Below are 22,843 nucleotides of genomic sequence, written 5' to 3'. Positions count from 1 at the left end.
TTATTCTCTCTGCGGAGTATCTCTTCTTTCCCCAAACTATAACCTTTCCATACACAAGGTTGGCATATTCCTCATTATAATATTCTATTTAGATATTTGTAACACATTGCTTCGAAATTACTCAGACGAAGCTTTCGTTTCCAGGAAAATAATAAACGTATGTTTAATGATATGTTTATGTATGTTAATTTATGCATGTGACTTATTACTGAACACGTTATGTCAAGAATGGATACTTTGATACTTGGATAGATCTCTTACTCTGCTTCAGGGTTCTAATAATCGACATTAAAGGTTTTGTTGTTAATTGTGTGATCACTTCATACCAATTAATAAACTGTGAAAATCTAAAATGGAACTTTCACAGCATCAACGTTGTAAATGTCATCGAAAGCATATGTGCTTTTTGTATTTTTGGTTTGCAACCATATAAACGAGCAACCAAGAAAAAAGATGAATGAAATGGCTGCCCGCTGACACTTTAGAGTTTGTTTTGCCATGTTCATGTACACTGCAAAAACAAATTGGTTGAATGCAACCAAAAAAATGGTTAATTTCAACCAATTTGATCACTTGTTGTGAGTCCCACCAATAAATTGGCTACCATAACCAACATCAATTGGTTAAGTCATTAAACAATGAAAATTGGTTACATTAACCAATAAAATTGGTTAAGTCCACCAATTATGCAACCAATTTATGTGGTTGACATAACCAATCCTGTTCCTTAACCAATTAATTGGTTATTGGTTGTTGACTTCAGTCAGCTCTCCCTCATCTGTTCCAGCGTCCAGCACTGCAGCTCTCCAGCGTAGGCCAAAAATGAATCGAACAACATTTTTTTATGGTATTATAGCTTTAACACAATCATGTATTGCTCTTGGAACTCTACAACAGCATGCAATTTACATAAAATGATATGGCAAGGATGATATGAGGTATACAGTCAAGGTTAGTTCATTTGCAAAGAAACAATATCGATGCAACAATGCATATAAGATTTTACAATTTTCTGTGCCGACTGTGCGTGTGCAAATAAAGAAAAAATAACAGGAAATGGAGCTTTTATTAAATAAAGGGCAGGCAAGCACTATGGACGGAATCTGCATTGTTAAAACATTTGCCATTCCAACCTTTCTGAAGAAAGTAAACAGCAATATTGTGCATAGTTTTATAATGAGCACAATAGCCTATCAGAAAAGGGAAACTGCTGTCAAGACAATTTTAATGGTAGAATTCATAATACTGATCAGAGAAACCACTTGGTAAAATGGCTTTAGTTTTATAGCACACTTAGTTGAATGTTTACACTTGAAATCATAAAAACAGTATCATAAAAGTTGCAATAAGGACGGATAGATAAAACATTCCCCAAAAATTCATGTTGCTAAATATAAGGAAAACTATAGCTGTTCAATTTGAAGAAAAGCTTCAAAAACAAACATTCCCAAGCTTTAATATTCAGAAAACTTCATCAGTTTGAGTAACAACATAACCAAAATTAGTGGATGGACAAATGAATGAAAGAATTTAACCCTTACTCCACTGAAACCTTATCATATAACTCAGGTGGATGTTTAGTATCTTCAAGTAATAAAACAAATGATACTTAAGGAGTACAAACATGGTTATAATAAACAGATATCAAGGGTCAGAAATTCATACTCTAAAACTGCATGCCACAAAAAGTTGGTGACATACTTTCACGGTATGCATTACATCAGACTTAAATTTAGTCACATTGTAACATGTTAACTTTGCCTGTTTTTTTATTCCATAAAAATTTACAAAATTTACCAAAAGGGACATGTAACCCCCTCCCCCTCCCTGGTATTGCAAGTATTAATCTTATGCAACCCGTCCACAAAAACACCAATTTCCAACATTTTCAGTAACTACAGGAAGTGATACATGAATAAGGAGGCTAATTACAAATATTGTCATGCAATGATCTCTTTTCAGACTTGTCAAAAAATAATCAATATCAACTCAGTAAGCCCATTTAATGGCCAAGCAGAAGCCTTGCACATGTCCACCAAAGTTTAGTCAGAGTCCGGTCTCAGGATCGACAGCAGTTCTCTTACCCGTGGTGTTACAGAATCATACTGTGTTTCAATATTATAAATGCCTCTCTGCAGAAAGGTCCACGGAGACTTACACTCCAATGGATATTCAATATTGAAGACCTGAAAAGTTTTAAAGCAGACATCTATGCCTTTAACAACCGAGGGCACGGAATATACAATGTTGTTCAAAAATACGAAGACTTGCTGAACATCCAGAACAGAAGTGCCAATTACTACGACCTGCGGCTGCCAGGTAACAGAATGGTTTCGGCATTCTGTGTGTCTTTCTTCCTTGAATTTCTCCAAGTCCGCTCCAACCTGCAATGTAAATGAGTAAATGTGTTACTGAAATGAGCTGTTCACAATTGGGAACAAGATATGTAAGAAACAAACCATCATAATCAAAATGGTACTGGAACTGAAAGGCATTTAAAAGAAATAAGAAAGTAAGGTATAGTTAAATGGGTTACAACTACACCAGCCTCCCTGCATGTCCTATTCCTTAGCATTTGTGATGCTGTGTTTTGACCAGGTAGTTAAAACACATTTAGGCTGCTTAATTATCACTTTAACCAAACCATTCTATCAGTCTTTTTACAACTTTCATTTCTAGCACAAAGTTCTAAACAATTTTTTTAACTTACAACCAATTATTTACAAAATGTTTTGAAACAAAGTTTCTTCGTGTATACCATGAAATAACAGTTTCTTTAAAATGCTGAAGCAGTAAACTCTGCACTCATGACTGCTACCGTCCACAACATGCAACAAGAGCCCAAGGGCACTGTGGTTCCTTGCTTGGGGTATATGACAATACACATAATATTATCAAGCAAGATTGGGCTGAAAAAGTCCAAGTAATTGTGGTCCTACATGTTCCCATAAAGTAACCAACACTATAGCCAACACTTTTGTGATCACAAAATGTGATCGGATTTTTTATCAAAAGGCACTTTTGAGATCTAAATATGGCGTCGAAAATGTAAGAAATATAAGAGACCTACAAGGATCACATGACCGTTAAGTTCGAAAATATTCCCCTATACCATTTGCAACTACTCCAAAAATATCAACCTTGTCACACCTTGGAACTGGGAGTTATTGCATTAAATGTCTGAAAATTAACTTTGACCTCATATAGCTTCGCACACGAAGGTCACACGGGGGTCAACCCATTGACATTTATGATCAGAAATTACCTTTAACATCTGAAAGTAGCATCGAAACTGTAAAAATCCACAAAACACTAAAAAGGTCACCAGAGGTCAAATTGAGGTCAAGGGTCACCCACATGCGGGTCGACAATTGGATTACATTGAAGCAACTCCCAACCCTAACGGACAATTTGTTCTCAAGTTATCGCAAAAATACTAGTTTCTTATCATTAATTGACCTTTGGTGACCTCGGATCACATGACCGTTAAGTTTGAAAATATTCCCCTATACCATTTGCAACTACTCCAAAAATATCAACCATGTCATACCTTGGAACTGGGAGTTATTGCATTAAATGTCTGAAAATTAACTTTGACCTCATATAACTTCGCACACGAAGGTCACACAGGGGTCAACCTATTGACATTTATGATCAGAAGGTACCTTTAACATCTGAAAATAGCATCGAAACTGTAAAAAATCCACAAAACACGAAAAGGTCACCAGAGGTCAAATTGAGGTCAAGGGTCACCCAGATGCGGGTCCACAATTGGATTTCATTGAAGCAACTCCCAACTCTAACGGACAATTTGTTCTCAAGTTATCGCAAAAATACTAGTTTTTTATCATTAATTGACCTTTGGTGACCTTGTATCACATAACCGTTAAGTTCGAAAATATTCCCCTATACCATTTGCAACTACTCCAAAAATATCAACCTTGTCACACCTTGGAACTGGGAGTTATTGCATTAAATGTCTGAAAATTAACTTTGACCTCATATAGCTTCGCACACGAAGGTCACACGGGGGTCAACCCATTGACATTTATGATCAGAAATTACCTTTAACATCTGAAAGTAGCATCGAAACTGTAAAAATCCACAAAACACTAAAAAGGTCACCAGAGGTCAAATTGAGGTCAAGGGTCACCCACATGCGGGTCGACAATTGGATTACATTGAAGCAACTCCCAACCCTAACGGACAATTTGTTCTCAAGTTATCGCAAAAATACTAGTTTCTTATCATTAATTGACCTTTGGTGACCTCGGATCACATGACCGTTAAGTTTGAAAATATTCCCCTATACCATTTGCAACTACTCCAAAAATATCAACCATGTCATACCTTGGAACTGGGAGTTATTGCATTAAATGTCTGAAAATTAACTTTGACCTCATATAACTTCGCACACGAAGGTCACACAGGGGTCAACCTATTGACATTTATGATCAGAAGGTACCTTTAACATCTGAAAATAGCATCGAAACTGTAAAAAATCCACAAAACACGAAAAGGTCACCAGAGGTCAAATTGAGGTCAAGGGTCACCCAGATGCGGGTCCACAATTGGATTTCATTGAAGCAACTCCCAACTCTAACGGACAATTTGTTCTCAAGTTATCGCAAAAATACTAGTTTTTTATCATTAATTGACCTTTGGTGACCTTGTATCACATAACCGTTAAGTTCGAAAATATTCCCCTATACCATTTGCAACTACTCCAAAAATATCAACCTTGTCACACCTTGGAACTGGGAGTTATTGCATTAAATGTCTGAAAATTAACTTTGACCTCATATAGCTTCGCACACGAAGGTCACACAGGGGTCAACCCATTGACATTTATGATCAGAAATTACCTTTAACATCTGAAAGTAGCATCGAAACTGTAAAAATCCACAAAACACTAAAAAGGTCACCAGAGGTCAAATTGAGGTCAAGGGTCACCCACATGCGGGTCGACAATTGGATTACATTGAAGCAACTCCCAACCCTAACGGACAATTGGTTCTCAAGTTATCGCAAAAATACTAGTTTTTCATCATTAATTGACCTTTGGTGACCTCGGATCACATGACTGTTAAGTTTGAAAAAAATCCCCTTACCATTTGCAACTTGTCTCAAAATATCAACTGTGTAACACCTTGGCACTGGGAGTTATTACACTAAATGTCTGAAAATTAACTTTGACCTCATATAACTTAACATACAAAGGTCACCTTGGGTCAACTTATTGACATTTTTGATTGATGAGACCTAAATTAGAGCATCAAACTATAAAAATTCAAACATTTTTTCTTTGCCCATTTTCTACCCCCAAAATAGTAGTTTTTTGACATTAATTGACCTTTGGTGACCTCGGATCACATGACCGTTAAGTTTGAAAATATTCCCCTATACCATTTGCAACTTGTCCAAAAATATCAACCATGTCACACCTTGGAACTGGGAGTTGTTGCATTAAATGTCTGAAAATTAACTTTGACCTTGTATAACTTCGCACACGAAGGTCACACGGGTGTCAACCAATTGACATTTTTGATCGGAAGGTACCTTTGATATCCAAATCTAGCATCAAAACCAAACATTTTCTTTTTTGCTCGTTTCCTCCCAAAATAAGCACATTTTTTCTAATGTGACCTTTGACCTTTTGACCTTGGTTTCAGATGTAGTTTAATCTCCTGATTCCAAAAAACAAAACGAAAAGTCTGTACAACCATCCTAACTCCGACCGAAAAACTTTGACCCCATATAACTTCGCGCATAAAGGTCACACGGGGTCAACCTATTGACATTTATGATCAGAAGGTACCTTTGACATCTGAAAATAGCATCGAAACTGTAAAAATCCAAAAAACACGTAAAGGTCACCAGAGGTCAAATTGAGGTCAAGGGTCACCCAGATGCGGGTCGACAATTGGATGACATTGAGGCAACTCCCAACCCAAACGGACAATTCGTTCTCAAGTTATCGCAAAAATACTAGTTTTTTATCATTAATTGACCTTTGGTGACCTCGGATCACATGACCGTTAAGTTTGAAAATATTCCCCTAACCAGTTCACAACTTGTCCCAAAATATCAACCTTGTCACACATTGGCACTGGGAGTTATTGCAGTTTTAATATTTTCGGTTTTTGTACCATAACTGACCTTTGGTGACCTTTGTGGGCACCAAAAACAATAGGGCACACCTTCTCCATATGGCAGATCTATAGTCCAAGTTTGGCCTCAATCCAACATTCCCTTATTGAGATAGAGCGTACCCAAGCAAGTGTCACAGACGCACACACACACACACATACACACACACACACACACGCCAACCTGACTGCATAGGTTCCTTTTGCTAAAGCAAGGAACCAATAATACTCTAAGCAAAATACTAACTGGTAGCACTGCAATGAAAGCCCTCATGCTCTCCGATATGGTTGGCTTCCATCTCTTCTGGCTTCCCTTCTTGATGGCAACACTGCCAGGTGTAAACAGACTTGGCATCAAATACAAGGAAGCAGCCCCATAGGTATCTATAAGAAAGGAACAGAAACTTGAACTAGAAATTGGAAAATATGTGAAGCTGTGATAATATCTGAACAAGAGAAGTATTTTTTTGGGGGGGGGGGGGGTAATCTGAATGGAGGATTGTGCCTACAAGTGCTTTGAAAATGTGGGGGTTGGGGGAGATGTGTAACCATTTAGCCTCTCCAAAGCATGATACTCTGAAAGCTGTCAGTACAAACAACAGTTTTGAATTACTACTGATATGTTTCCCCTGTATAAATTTGGGGAATAACCTCTGGGGGTTCTGCAGTGTCGCCAGATGGGAGTGCCCTTAGTTAAGCTGTTTAGAAAATTTTGGGTGTGTTTGACTCAGTACAAGATATGGGATGAAAACACATGTAGCCTACAAATGACAGCTGATGTTAGACAAGACCTTGAAGCTTTATGAAATCACCTCCTTAATACTACCAGAAGTTCTTTGTTTTGTACAGCCTTAGTTTTTTACCCTGAATTATGACCTAGAACTGTACACTGAAGAGGATGTTATAAAGTATTATACATAATTAAAATTAAGAGCTATGGGTTCTTTTTGGAATATATGATAGTGTCATTGAGGATATTGAAGATGATGTCACACCTATTTGCTACAGTTCACTACATGGGACAAAGCTGAAAATTTTTAAAGAATAGGAACTTTCAATCCACGCACCTACAGTACATTTACTCAAATTTTCACCAAATCACTTAGAATGCATTCCTCTTAAACATATTGCAAGTGATTTTATGTGTGAACTTTTCTTGGTGTTTGTCATCTGACCAGTATTATATTTAGCAACCAACACAGTTCTTATTAACATAGCAACTCAGAGAACATTACAATAATGAGCCAGGGGAATTCTCCAACACAACTTCTACACTGAATACCGAAGACACACTCTACCTTGGGGTAATTCTGGTTCCTTATCCATAAGTGCTAAAGTCCGTTTTATGGCAGGATCCTTCACGTCTAGAGCAACACGGCTGACTACTTGTCTTGAAAAACCTCTTTGGGACCCTTCATGCAATTTCTGGAAATCTTCTTCAATCTTAAATATGAAAAGTAAACAGAATGGGGGTACTTGGGGGCAGCGATAATTTTTAGGGGGACATGTGACATGCCACTAAACCCACCCTCACCGAGCAAACAGCCCTTTAAGAACTGTCTCATCTATTCCTTTCTAAAATTGTGTGATATACTCCACTCTTGAAACATGATTTAGCATGCTACTTAATCTCTGAGTCTTGTTAATGCAAAATAACTAAAATAAAACACAGTTGATGGTGTGACTGATAAGGCACAGTAGTTTTCTGGAAAATTGAAGAGTGCTAGCCTACTGCAGTACTTGCAACACAATGAGTGCTTGGGTTACGTGCATCTAGTATAGGCTACAATGAGTGACTAGGCTAGTATATAGGCTAGTACGTGGTGCAATGTACTACCATACAGCCCATATGCGAAGGATTGAAGTGGTTGACGGCCCTAAGTATACTTTTCTTCATTATTCGATCCCTCTTCTTGAGCAAGTAGCCCAGGCCTAACATTATAAAAACGTGTTAATGAAAAAAATTCAGCATTCCTAATTCCGTCCTTACACTCAGTTTTCAAATTCCTCTCACATTTCCTAGCTGCTGGGACATTTTTGTACCCAATACTGGCAATAGGCCATTACAATACCATGTACATTTTGGTAAAAAGTGGGGACATTTTGGTTGCTAAAAATGCAGGGATGTTTTGGTCTGGGGACATTTTGACTGGATAGCTACCCTCCAAGTTCCAGAGAAACAAAATTTAAAAAAAAGTAGCCTGGGACCTAGGTCTAGCACTAAGCAAGTATAACACTAGTCCAGTGCTAGCTTAGGACAGACCTCAGCCTGCAGGTACAGTAGTGTACGCAGCACTGTAGGAGGCCTAGGCCTACAGCGCTATTATATCATAATGTTAGGCTTAACATTTAGTGGTAACACTAGGCGAACGTCGCTTGTCATGTCACTAAAGTTGCATTGGTAGGCTAGGCCGTATAACATTAGCCTACAGTAATGCCAATACATTGATTATTACTGCACAATTTACATAATCTTCTTACCTTCTAAGACTTCGTGAAGCATTTCTAGGTTCCATTCTGTTAGAATGTTCTTCACGTAATGGTCCATGTCGATTAAAATGAGCGGAATTAGCTTAGTTTACCTGGTACACCTTGCCGTTGTGCCTGGAGTGCACTCATCAGTGTTGTGTACGTACGTAACTGGGTGGTTAACACAATAAATTGCAGTGCAGTGCTAGTGGTGGACGTACACAATTAAACGGAGAGCGGTTTCCCGCGCGTATGGAAAGACGTTTTAACATTTAATAACGAATTTCAGATATCTCGAAATAATTTCAGATATCTCAAATTAAATTACAGATATCTCCAATTTATTTAAGATATCTACAAATATTTGCAGATATCTTAAAATCAATTTCAGATATCTCGAAATACCAGGGAATTTCAGATATATGAGATTGAATTCGAGATATCTCGAATTCAATTTCAGATATCTCGAATTCAATTTCAGATATCTCGAATTCAATTTCAGATATCTGAAATAGAATTTTGGATATCTCGAATTCAATTTCAGATATCTTGAATTCAATTTCAGATATCTGAAATAAAATTTCAGATATCTCGAATTCATTTTCAGATATCTCGAATTCAATTTCAGATATCTCGAATTCAATTTCAGATATCTGAAATAGAATTTTAGATATCTCGAATTCAATTTCAGATATCTCGAATTCAATTAGAGATATATGAAAATTACCGATTAAATGTTAAAATGGCTTTCCATACGTGCCATTTTAACATTTAATCGGGAATTTATGCATATGCATTTCAGATATCTCGAATTCAATTGCAGATATCTCGAATTCAATTTCAGATATCTCGAATTAGAATTGTAGATATCTTGAATTTTATTTCAGATATCTCGAATTCAATTTCAGATATCTCGAATTAAATTTAAGATATCTGAAATAGAATTTCAGATATCTCGAATTCAATTTCGGATATCTCGAATTCAATTTCAGATATCTCGATTTCAATTTCAGATATCTGAATTAGAATTTCAGATATCTCGAAATCTATTTTAGATATCTCGAATTCAATTTCAGATATCTCGAATTCAATTTCAGATATCTGAATTAGAATTTCAGATATCTCGAAATCTGTTTTAGATATCTCGAATTCAATTTCAGATATCTGAAATAAGAAACAATTTCAGATATCTAAAATTCCCGATTAAATGTTAAAATGGCTTTCCATACGCGCGTGGCGAGCCAAAGCATGCAGAGAACAAAGTCACGGATATGACTCATATAATGACGTACTTAGAACCAATTATTGTTGGTGTAGTTAACCTATTGCTAATGTTCAGGACTACCTACTAAATTGGTGTACGTTGGTTACAAGTAAACAATATAATGGTTGGCTTGACCAATTACATTCCAAACAATGGAATTGGTTATGAAATTAACCAATTTGTTTTTGCAGTGTACACTTCTCAGTCGTGTATACGAAGGAAAGCTATCATCGTACACATTATGACTTGTTTATACCACTTCAAGCTGGAGGACTAAATCTGGAATGTATCCAGGGATTGTAAGAGAGAGTCATAAAGACAAAAATGATATTGATATTTTAATCTCATATACATAACCTAGTCTTTGTAGCCACGGTTCTATACAACATTTAATGCAATGAGTAAAACAGCACGGATTAGTTAATCCGCAAGTTGTTTGATCACCAAACTCAATCCAATTAACTCACATACTGCAGTAAGTGTAATTGATTTGGAAGGCCTTCATAACGAATAAATCTCAACAGTGATAGAACAAGGATACAGCTCAAATGAAATAAATGTTTGCGAAATTGACTAAACCCAAACTTGCTCAACCATGATTTATCAGTCTGTAAATCTAAAAGAAAATAATTAAAATATATCCCAAAGCGTAGGATAGACATATTTAAAAGCCCGTGTAAGACACATGGCTCTCTTACAAGATTGTTACTTTGGCCCCGCGCAAAGAAGACTTTATTTGACATAAGTACACAATGGACGAGGTGAGTACTTCGTAAAAGAAACCCGGGAGAGAACTTTGCTTATTTACTCTTCTTATCTGTGGAGTCAATAATTAACGCAGTAATGTATTCACTATATATCAGATGAACTGCATTATCACTGAACAGTTTAACTTGAAACAATGTATCTTATGAGATTCAATAAGTCATTAGTACCTACGAAAGCAAAGGTTAAGACTAATAAAGCCCCAAAGGAACACATTCTAGAAATGAGAACAATTAAACAAAAGAGAATGAGTTAAGCTAATTGATTATATCAATATTAGAAACCAAGAAGTATTTTATGAAAAAGGAGATATAAAGAGCCATTACTATTCCAAGAAATAAAATAATAAAATATAGAAAATTACCCACAAAACATACTACATTTAAAGCCATTTTCAACTTCTGAGCTGCTTAAATTTTGTGTGAACGGTGGAGTAGAGTGGTAAGGAAAAATTAACATAATTATCAAAATATATATATTTTTTATAGCAAACACTTTAAGGTCTAACTAGAAAACTCTGAAACCAAATGTGACTTAAATTTGTTGTAAACGTGTGGAGATTTATGTTCCAATGACTCTAACTAAATGAGGATGCCGCAGCCTTCTTCTGATCTGGACTGTTTGTGCTTGTGTGTCGAGTAGAAGACAACATTTTGTGATCACAAGAGACAACATTACTACAACCATTCTTTTTTATCATTATGACATACTAATTCTATTGCTGACGTTACTTCGACTTTTCTAAATTCCAAAGTATAAGTCAATGATAACCAGGACATAACTTGTGTGAAATAAATACAGGGGTTAAACAAAACACTTGTGTAGGGATAACACAGAAACGTTTGTACAGCAGACTTATTTCCATTGTGGTTCTTTTACATACAAAACAATGAATAAAAAAAATAAAAAGAACACACTAAAAACCCAAACAAATTCGAAAATAGTCAAGAATATATGACGTCGATTTTAAAGTGAACATATGTGGGTCTCTAATTGTTGGGTGGGGTGGTCCTGTCCCATAATACATACCGTACTGTTAAGTGCCGTACTATATTGAAACGGCAGGCAAATGTATTATTGGACACAGTTTGAACCATGGCCATAATTTTATGAAGGCCATGAAATAGTTGTATCTACCAAAAAGCTGCTGCATGTCACACATACTAGAAATACAAGACAAGAAACAGAGTAAAACGAAACTGAAAGATAAATGCATTTGTTTACTTTTCTTATCTGATAAGTTAATATTTAACACGGATATTTAATTCCATTTATGTAGGACGAACTTTGACTTTATTGAACTTTTTATACTGATCTACCGCATTGTATCAGTTAGAAAAACGGACATCACACTCAAACGTTAAGACTACAGTAGTCGATTAACAACTCATAAAGTGAAATTGAGCAGTATAATATGGGCCTATTAAACTAGTTATTTGAAAGCCAATTGATAATATATATTCTTAGCTTCCGAGAAACTTGTATTAATAACTAAGAGACAAAACGCAATTTTAACAGCGAAATTAAAATTAAAGAAACCGAATACAAATCTATTAACCATTAGAACAAAGTACTTAATTTGATGTATTGTATAAGAACCATTGACTTTAACAAATGAGTGCACAGAGTACTGACACATAAATTCAAAGCATTACTTTGAAGTAACAGATCCAAAATGAGAAACAATAATAGAAAAGTGAATGTACTTGACCACTCTACTAAGAACAGTGAGTTTTTCTTCTTTAAATTAATACGTTATCAGTAAATGAAATCGGGAAGTTTCATTTTGAATCAGAATTGTAGGAAAACAATGCAACCGTGGTATAGTTTATCAATGATAATGGCTCTAATTCATGTGACACGATACACTTTTATTGTAAGATGACTGAAATGCAAATGTAAACTTTGGTTTGCCACCCATAGTGCACTGGTGTGCCAACAAAAGAGATAACATACTCTTGATATCAATTCATCAATAAAAAAGCCAACATGATCTTTGGTACCACCTACAATGTATGTAGATAGTGGATTGCTCAAAACGGCATGGCGGCATTTGATGCTCACATGACTCACAGCGACCATAACCAATCCTAACTTTAACAGCAACCCTAGCCAAATCAAATTCGGAGATATCTGGGTCTTTTTAAGCGTGTAAATGTTTATCGGTAATAAACATTTAATCATTGATGCTCTAAAAGCGGTTATACGGTTTATTGATGAATTGAACATTTAGCATGCCATACAATAATGTATATGTATTAATAGATTTGATCAGTAACCAGTTAAAATATAGGGATATTTTTTTTAAAAGATACGGAACAATTTTTTGATTCTATTTTAATACTTTCCTCTGCTGGGACCACAACTTTGATATTTATTTATTGATCGCGAGAAACTATGAGCTGCAAAGATCTGTCTTTAGAGGACAGACCTTTTAAATCCCAAGAGCTTTGACCGGAATGAGACTTTTTAGGGAAGAAATATTCAGTTCTTTTCAAATTACTATATTTACTTTATTTTATGCTTGAAAAATGTTTAACGGAAATAACAATGTGATCATCATGTTTAGTTTGAGGACTAGACACGTAGTGTATCTTAACACGCCGGCTAGTGACACACACGAAGGGCTTAAGAATTCTACGCCTACATGTATACATATAGTACTCGTGAGAACACTGCATGGAAGTTGTTGCATATTCATTTCTTATCATGAAAAGTAAAGGTAGCAAGAGAAACGACGTTATTTGCTTGTAAATTTCAGGCTATAATATGTTATAATGTAAGGTAATATTGTAAACCCAGTGTTACTTTTGCAAAGTTAAGCAAACATGTTAAAGTAACAAGGAGACGTTGATGGCTTCAATTTACAAGCAGGAACACAAAGAGAAATTTAGTAAAAATAAACTATTTGTATTATCTATAACTTGAGAACTGCATACTACCCGGTCATTTTACATGGTTCAACTCTGTTACGTTGGCACCTAGCTTGCCTGCACAGTGGGGGCTATATCCAAATTAGTAATATAAAAACGAACGTACGATGTCTAAGAGTATGAGTTTACCTAGCAACGTATAATGTAACTAAAAATTTCCATCTGCATCACATCAAAATAAAATATAAAAACCGTTGAGTGACAAGATCAAACAAATGAGCAGGCTAAAATTATTTGGATTCGTGTACCATACAGACTTAATAGAAAACTTACTATATGCGGATTGCGGATATGCAAACTACAAGTTAATTAATGGTATACACAGATTACAAGTAAATTCCATAAAAATCGCGGCTTAACGTCGCCAAATATATTTGCTTTCGTTTTGTGGAGTCATTATATTTTTTCACTCTCAGATCAAAATGAAAATTTATTAATATTTGATGAATGTGTACTTCTCTGATTCGTACTTTGAATTCGTTGTCTATTGTTAACAGCTTCCTTTGTATTAACTTTCGTTTCACTGAAGTGTTTATCGAAGTTGCAAATGGATCACTGATAACACGATAGATAAATAGCTAACCTGGGTTTGAGAACAAGCGTTTAGTTTCGCTTTAATGTTACGAATTGCTGCTGAGATGGCAATTATAATGAAGTCTATTAGATATCTGGTGTTTTATTATACTCAAATCATTCAAAATGTTGACCGGCTGCCCATTTAGTGCATACAGCACCCTACATTATTGTATGTTTTGTTACGCAGTGCAGATGGTATATAAAACGGTGACATGTACCATACTTCGAGATTATATCTACTAAGTGTCCTAGTTCTGCTTTAGTGACTACGAAAAGACATGTCAGTAACTCCATAATGTAGGTATTGTTTGCTTCTAGGCATCATAATGCACGACAAAGTAACTGAAGTTGGTTGAATAAGAAAGCCAATATGAAACGAGCAACATCTCTCTTGAAACATTGTACGATCCTGGTCACATAGAATGAACGTTTTGGTACAGGTTTTAATTTCATGTTAACATTTAAATAATAATTCACTGATTAAATGTGAGGAGGGTATGCCACTACTCCAACCCTACTTTGGAAATGCTGATGGTGCCAATGCCTTAATTTGTTCCTTATTAATATCATGGAATGATACAGAGTACCGCCACCACCCTCACGTATATGAATTAATGATCGTGTTTCTTTAAACTCAGAAACGAAACTGAATAAATGATGTCTATTAAACTACTTGGATCAAAACAAGTTTTGTATGCTGTTGTAAGGAAGACAAACCGTAATGTCTGTCATGAAGTCCAGCAGTGACACTTGTTGCTTAAGTTTAAGATGATATTTACCATACGTTTATGTTACTTTAATTTTGTGTAACCGTGTAGAGACTTAGCATTATGTTTTAATGACTCTAATAACTAAATGAAGATGCCGCCGCTTTATTCTAATCTGGACTTTTTGTGCTTGTGTGTCGACTAAAAGACAAAATGTTGCGATCACAAAGAGACAACATTACTACAGCCATCCTTCTTTATCATTATGCCATACTAGTTCCATTGCTGACATCACTAAGACTTTACATTAGAGTGAAACTGTTAGCAAACTGTTCATCCATTAGGGAACCTGTGTAAGAGAATGTGTAAACGTATGTTGGCCTGACGTTTTGATCCTAGCAGGATCTTCTTCAGAGGCTAAATGACATGTAACAGAAACAGAAGGGATAACACACGTACATGATGCAGACAGGTTTATGAGCATGGTGAACACAATGAGATAGATGTAAGGGGATTAGTAGACAAGGGATGGAGAGAAGAAAGAAAGACACCAACAGGGGAAGAGAAGATGTAGAGGATAAGTAGTGGAGGGACAAAGAGAATTTTGTATCACATAAGTTGTATCACAATATTGACCAATCAGAAATAACCAGAATGACACACAATCGTTCTCTATAACTACGGCATACCGCTGTTAATATTGAAACAAATTAGACGTAACAACATATTTTTGTGGAATCCAGTAACCATTCGTAAGCAAAACTACACAATTCAATGTCCATAACCTTGCCATCACAATAAACCCGATAACCTTTGAGTTTGGGCTTAGGTTCCTCTTCACCATGGCTAAGTGGTCGTTCCCTTTGCTAGGTTTATTTATGAAATAAATAATAGTATAAAAGTATTTCTGGAACAACCGTTTGGTGTTCATGTGTTTTCACGCACTACATAAATGAATTCATAACGTTACTAAGAGAAAAAAGAGCAATATGCCCACTCACGGCTAAAGCTTCTGAAGCTGGCTAGATAGTTGGGTGCTTTTAGAAGGGATTAAAGTGAGGAAAGGTTCATGAATGCTCATTACCATTCAATAGGTATTTGTTCTCTCGCTAGAAAAAGCAATAAGCAAATTTATCACATACTATAATATGATAACATCTCTTTATATCCATAAAACCTTGCTGCGAAAGCAAACATGAACTCTGGAACTCATCAGATATGTTGACAATACTCAACTGAATACCAAACGGCGCCATTTTCTTTTGACTTGGCATACTTGTGCAAGACCTGTTATTCTATGCTGTTATTGACGATTTAATTTGTATATTTTTGGTGGATTAAATCTAGACTATCTTAAACTGTAAGAACGACGTTTCCTACAGTCCTGCTAACTTAGGATTCTTTGCAAGGAAGGGATTGCTGTAAATTGTATCCAGTGCGCTGATCGGTTATTGTTTCTATATATGACTACCGCGGTAACATGTCATATTTAATTGTCATGCAGTATTTTTCATAATTTTCTACTATATGTGGAGGTTGGACAACCGTGTAAAGCATAAAGTTCCTGTTTTAACCTGTGTTAAATGGTTTACAAAATGCGTGATTCATTGACCAATCAGAAAGAACAAGTAAGAAAAGCAGCCTTTGCTTATCATTGTTATATTCCACTTACAATGTTATAATAACTTGGTCGTAGTTGTATTTCATATTTAAAGTAATAGTAAGGCAAAAACCAAGAGGTATGCTTTGTTCGTTCTATGTAGTATCTGGTCTACTTCAAAAAATAAGTTGACATTAAATTTCCATCAAAGTGATATCATTATGTTGTTGGATTATCCCATATTGTACGGCCTTGACTGGAATAGTAAAATATTTGATTTCCCATTCTGCTTATCATACACTATACTCCCACAGCTTCGCTTTGATATCTTTGGAGTCTTCCCTTCATATTTGTGGTCTTATAAATGACGTGAAGATGTAATACTTGAAATTGTAACATTCCGTTCAATCTGTTGGGATTGTGGATTGTTTTGGGACAAAAACCAGCACAAACGACAATGGAGGGGGGGGGGGGGCGCTTACATATACTCTAAAGATATTGAACGAAACATTGTAGCAACGCCTCTACCAACATGAAATATATGTATGAATAAGAACAAAAAAAGTATCAAGTCATTAAACACATTGTATAGTGGCGTTAGGTAGGACTGAAAAAGTATGAAGTTCTACTTGTGAGAAAACTTTACTGCACCTAAGTGTAAGACAGACGGGTTTTTTTTAATGCAACTGGAAACACAATATCTGAAATATATATATATATATATATATATATATATATATATATATATATATATATATATATATATATATATATATATATTTCAGATATTGTGTTTCCAGTACTGCATGTCACACATAATAGAAAGACAAGATACAGGGTAAAGCGAAAATGTAAGAGAACTGCATTCATTTACTTTTCTTATCTGATAAGTTAATATTTAACACGGATATTTATTTCATTCATGTAGGACGGACTTTATTGAACTTTTTATACTGATCTACAGCATTGTATCAGTTAGAAATGACAACGCACATCGCACTCAAATGTTAAGACTTTATTTGATATATTGCCATCTCATATACGTGAAATAACTAACATGAATACTTTCAAGAAAAACTTGAAAACTCATATGTTTAGTAGATGTTGATAATAATTTTCCTTGTTTTTGGCCTGTTATACTAGTTCTCATCCTGTTTTATTGTGTATTAACATTGATAGGGCGTTTCCGCTTGTTAGGGCGTTTCCGCTTGTTTAGTGATTCCTGCTATTTTTTTCACTGTTTTAAGGTTTACTATTTTATTGTTTCGGTTAATTGATTTATATTAGATTTAGATTATATGTACAGCGCCTTGAGTTTGTTTTACATTGTAAGGCGCTTTATAAATCTAATTTATATTGTATTTAGAGATTTCATCGCACTCAGCACAGATACAGCCGTACTGTACAAGGCGATGACGTCATGAAGTCATTTATATGCTACTTTACGCAAACCAAATGGCGTGGGTTAGAAATATGTATGTAAGATGCCTGTAGCAAGACCCTACATGATAAATGTGCATGTGAATCTTACACCCGATATTAGTAGATATGAAATGAGTGGTTGACGTAGTACATAAACTAGTTTTATTAAGCTTTTGAATGGAAGTTTGTTCATAAGTTAACAACGTATGGAAAATATACTCTTCGAAACCGTGATAAGATAATGAGGATATTATAACAGTTGGCAACATGATAAGATGCATTGAAGAAGAAAACATGATAGCAGGAAAAGAAACACTCAATAGAAGTATTTTATCATTAAATGTACTTCTATACTGTATAGAAACTGAAGTTGGGAGTATTTCAATGAAAAGCAACTGTAAACTTTGGTTAGCAACCCAACAGTTTACAAAGAAAGTAGAGTACTCATACATAGTGTTCATACTCTTGGAGTACATATTATCATCAAATATGGAGAGACATAAGTAGAAATATGACAAATGCTGCATACTTGTGTGCGTTAAAGAAGAGTAACAGTTAGGAGGATAACACAGTAAAGCTATTTATCATTCAATATGTCAGTAACCGATCAATATACTTTGTAGTGCACTGGTGTTCCAATAAAAGAGATAACCTACTATTGATATCAATTCATCAATAACAAAGCAAACATAATATTTGGTACCACTCATAATGTAAATAGATAGGGGATTGCTCACAACGGTATGGCGCCATTTGATGCTCACATGACTCATATCAACCATAACCAATCCTAGCTTAAACATCTACCCCAGCCAAATCAAATTCGGAGGTATTTGGATCTATTTAAGCGTTTAAATGTTTATCGGTAATAAACATTCAATCCTTGATCAGCTAATAGCGGTTATACGGTTTATTTATGTGTTGAACATTTAGGTTGTCATACAATTAGATAAACGTATGAATATATTTGATCAGTAACCCGTAAGAGATATAGGGATACTTTTTATGAAGAGATGGAACAAGTTTTGGTTCTATTTTACTATTTTCCTTGGCTGCGACCACAACTACGGTATTTGTATATTGATCGAGAGAAACTATGATCCGCAAAGCTTTGTTATTACAGTACAGACATTTTAATCCAGAGGACTTTGACTGGAATTCGAATTTAGCGAAGAAATATTCAGTTCTTTTCAAATTTATTACTTTCACTTTATTTTATGCCTGAAAAATGTTTAACGGAAATAACATTGTGACCATCATGTTATGTTTACGAACTAGACAAGAAGTGTATCTTACCACGCGGGCTATTGACAAGAATACCACGCATACAGGTATACATATAGTACTCGTGTAAACACTGCGCGGCTTGTTGCATATACACTTGTATCATGAAAGGAAAGGTAGCAAGAGAAACGACGTTATTTGCTTGTAAATGTCAAACTATGATATGTCATATTGTAAGGTTAGCTTGTAACCCAGTCATACTTAAGTCAAGTCAAGCAAACGAGTTACGTAACAGAAAGTTGGCCCTTAAATCACAATCAGGAAGACACATTAAGTAAGAATAAACTATTTCCATTATTGATAACCTGAGAACTGCATGCTACCCGGTCACTTTACATGGTTCTCTGTAACTGTAACTGAAACTGTAACTCTGTAACTTTGGCGCTGAGTGCCAATCCTAACTTGCCTGGGCGCTGTATCCATATTAGAAATATAACAACGAACGTACGATGTCTAAGAGCCTTAGAGTATGAGTATCTCTGTACCTAACAACTAGTTGTATAATATAACTAAGAATTCCCATCTGCAACACATCAAACTAAAATAAACACAGTTAAGTGGCAGTATTAAACAATTAAGCATATAGCCAACTTATTTGGATTCATGTACCACACATACTTTATAGCATACTGATTTTATGCGGATTCCGTATATGCAGACTACAGGTAAATAAATATTATATGCAAATTACAAGTGAATTCCCCAACAACCGTGGCCTAACTTCGCCACATACATTTGTCCGTTTCCTTTCGCTTTGCGGAGTCATTTTATTTTTTACTATCAGATCAAAATGAAAACTGTTCAACATGTGGATGAATGCGCCCTTTTCTGGTTCGTACTTTGAACGTTGTCTATTGTTAACAGCTTCCTTTGTGTTTACTTTCGTTTTGCTGAAGTGTTTTTTTGGTTGCAAATAGATTACTGATGAAACGAAAGATAAATAGCTAACCTGGGTTTTTTAACACGCCTTTTAGTTTCGTTTTAATGTTAAGAATTGCTGCTGACATGGCGGTTATAATGAAGTGAGTTGTAACATACTCATATCCAGTGGCGTCACCAGACTTTTCAGTCTGGGGCGCACAGGGGGGGGGACCAGCATTTGATGGGGGCACTTAGGTGGATACGGATGGCCGTCCTGGGGGAGGGGTCTAAGGGGAAAATTTTCGCATACGGAGGATGGGCTAGATGCAAAATGGTGCCACATTTGATGCTAAATTCGATCTGAAGATATCTCCAGAAATTGTTATTTTTGAGGTAATGACTTTAACAACGCGCAGAATTTTGCAGAGGATATGAACCACATGCTGTCGATATTATGCCTAACCCTATCAATAGAACCTACATTTGTTGAATTAATGTGTAGGTTAATGTGTTAATGTTCAAAGTAGGATTTTCAACCATCGTAGTTGAAGGTAGTATCGCTAAAAAAATCATAAACTCACCCTAATGGTTTATACAACTTTTTTGCATATATTGCGCATATTTTCTAATCAACTCCGTATGACTGGGTCCTTACTCGGAGAATAAAAGACAAAACAGTCGCATCGAAATCGCTAGTACGTAGGCTACACCACATTCGGCAACGCGACATTCTGCAGCACGCAAACTTTTATTTCCTAGGACGGATAAGGGTTAATCAATTTTTCCGGGATTCTCAAATTTGGTTCGAAATCAAGGTTAGGGTTCAGAGCAACGATACTACTCATCGGTACAGAAAAAATAAAGCGCGTTCTTTCATGTTCTGATGTCAGAATCATGAGAAAGGTCCAGAAATAGTGTTCTCTGGATAGTAGGGGTGGCCTACTTTTCAGGAATTTGATCGGACTGCACCTAGTGATTTTCTGAATATTCGTCCTACTTCCTAGGAATTAAAAACATGGCTGCAGCACAGCCAGAACAGGGAAATTCATTGTTTTGAACGATGAGTCATGTAGCTCGCGAAGCGTACGTGTATAGCTGCTGGTATGGCGTGAGCACTGACACATCCAATGTAAATATCGACACCCGTTGTGATGGCGCGGGTTACGACTTCGATACCCGACGGTCCAAGGATAAACTTTTTCATTTTTTTTCGCAGCTCATTTGAAGAAAATACGAATTACTGTGCTTCTTTGTCCTTATGAAAAACCAACTCAGATGATGGGAGTTGAATATAACAAAATATATATTTTTTTTACCAACCCAAATCTCAGATGGGGACACTCGGGGGGGCACTAGGTTTTCCAGGGGGGCACGTGCTCCCCTAGCACCCCCTTGGCGACGCCACTGCTCATATCAACCAACATGTTGACCAGCTGTTCTTTTAGTGCAACAGCGCCCTATATTATGATATGTATTGTCCAGCACTGATCATGGAACATACAACAGCGCCCTATGCCATACTTCAAGATTGCAGCTACTAAGGCCTGTATTAATGACTACTATAGAACATGTCAGTAATTCCAAAACGAAATTATAGTTTGCCTCTCACCCTTACAAAAGCACAACAAAGTTACTGCAGTCGGTCGCTAACATCCAATAAGATACGATTAACATATCTTGAAATGTTGTACTATCCTGGTTACATGACATACATTGTTTGCCACAGTTTTTAATTTCATTTACACGTCTAAAAGATAAGTAAACAATAATGGTTCACGGATTAAACTTTAGGAGGTGACGACACGACTCCACCCCTACTTTGATCCAATCTTCGTAGCCGCCCTCGTTGATTACACTTTCCTTTTAAACGCTGCACGTTATTCTCAATTACTGTGAGAACAATAATTAACAAAAATAAAGTACATAAACGTGATTTGTTTTGACGGATGGGTAGGCTCCGGTATCAACACACCCCTTTTCTCTTTTTACTTATATTAACTGCAGTTGAAATTAACTTTTACTGCATGTTATGAATGAACATGATTAACATTAGAGCTGGCCATGCAAGATTCGGGGAGTTTAGTCAGCTTAACGGGAGTGGATTAAACAGAAGTTTATACGATATATATCTCAAGTACCTCTCCTTCTTTTACTGACGACCGCTTACCGTCGAACACCTTCAGCGGGAGAGATACAATGCGTTTAATATTCTTCATTGTATTGGTGAAAACCATTCTAAGAGCTCCGCTCTTTTCACAGAGAATTTCTTCTGTCATCGACCCATAGTACCCCCTTAATCTGTAATATTTTCAGGCCACATATATGGCAATTTACGTCTAGTACCGTGTGCTAAGAAGAAACAAAAAAATGAGTTTATATGATAGTTGTAGTGTAGACCTTCTAGTCATGTGATTTACCAGTTTGAGTTTTGTGTTGCAGATTGTGAAATTAAACGTGTCACGTATACGTACACACAGTATTAATCGCAGATGTGGACTTTCACCTTCATTATAAGAATAAGTGGTAAACCTATTTGCTCAATGACAATAAACTTCTAATATAAGCAACGAATTTAATGTTGGCTTAACTCAACCTAGACCTCTGATAAAATTTTCATCGTGTTCTTTCTATTCTCCTTCGTTAACATACAAGCTGCTGATAAACTATTCTAACGTGTATGTGCAGTGCGTATTGAGTAAATGGGAATATGTATGTGGCGTCTGTTGTTATTACCAAAGAAACCTAACTCAGAGAATTTTGTTTAGTATTGAAATTCTTATAAGAAGGGAAGCAAGTCACCGTTTTCTTAAAAT

General features: G+C 35.8%; 1 protein-coding gene across 1 annotated transcript; it reads right to left on the bottom strand.

The window, feature by feature from the left end:
* Window positions 1–508: 508 nt before the first annotated feature.
* Window positions 509–8,826, bottom strand: LOC139982826 (uncharacterized). Its single transcript, XM_071995936.1, has 4 exons — window positions 8,631–8,826; window positions 7,448–7,592; window positions 6,397–6,533; window positions 509–2,384 (listed from the first exon to the last, which is right to left on the bottom strand). The coding sequence occupies exons 2-4, from the start codon at window positions 7,473–7,475 to the stop codon at window positions 2,043–2,045; spliced, it is 507 nt and encodes a 168-aa protein (XP_071852037.1). The 5' UTR covers window positions 7,476–7,592; window positions 8,631–8,826; the 3' UTR covers window positions 509–2,042.
* Between the last annotated feature and the right edge of the window lie 14,017 nt (window positions 8,827–22,843).

This window comes from Apostichopus japonicus, chromosome 16 (genome assembly GCF_037975245.1).
Source record: "Apostichopus japonicus isolate 1M-3 chromosome 16, ASM3797524v1, whole genome shotgun sequence".
Lineage (NCBI taxonomy): Eukaryota > Metazoa > Echinodermata > Holothuroidea > Aspidochirotida > Stichopodidae > Apostichopus > Apostichopus japonicus.
The sequence above is the reverse complement of the archived record's forward strand: the minus strand, read 5'-3'. Positions and strand labels throughout refer to the sequence as shown.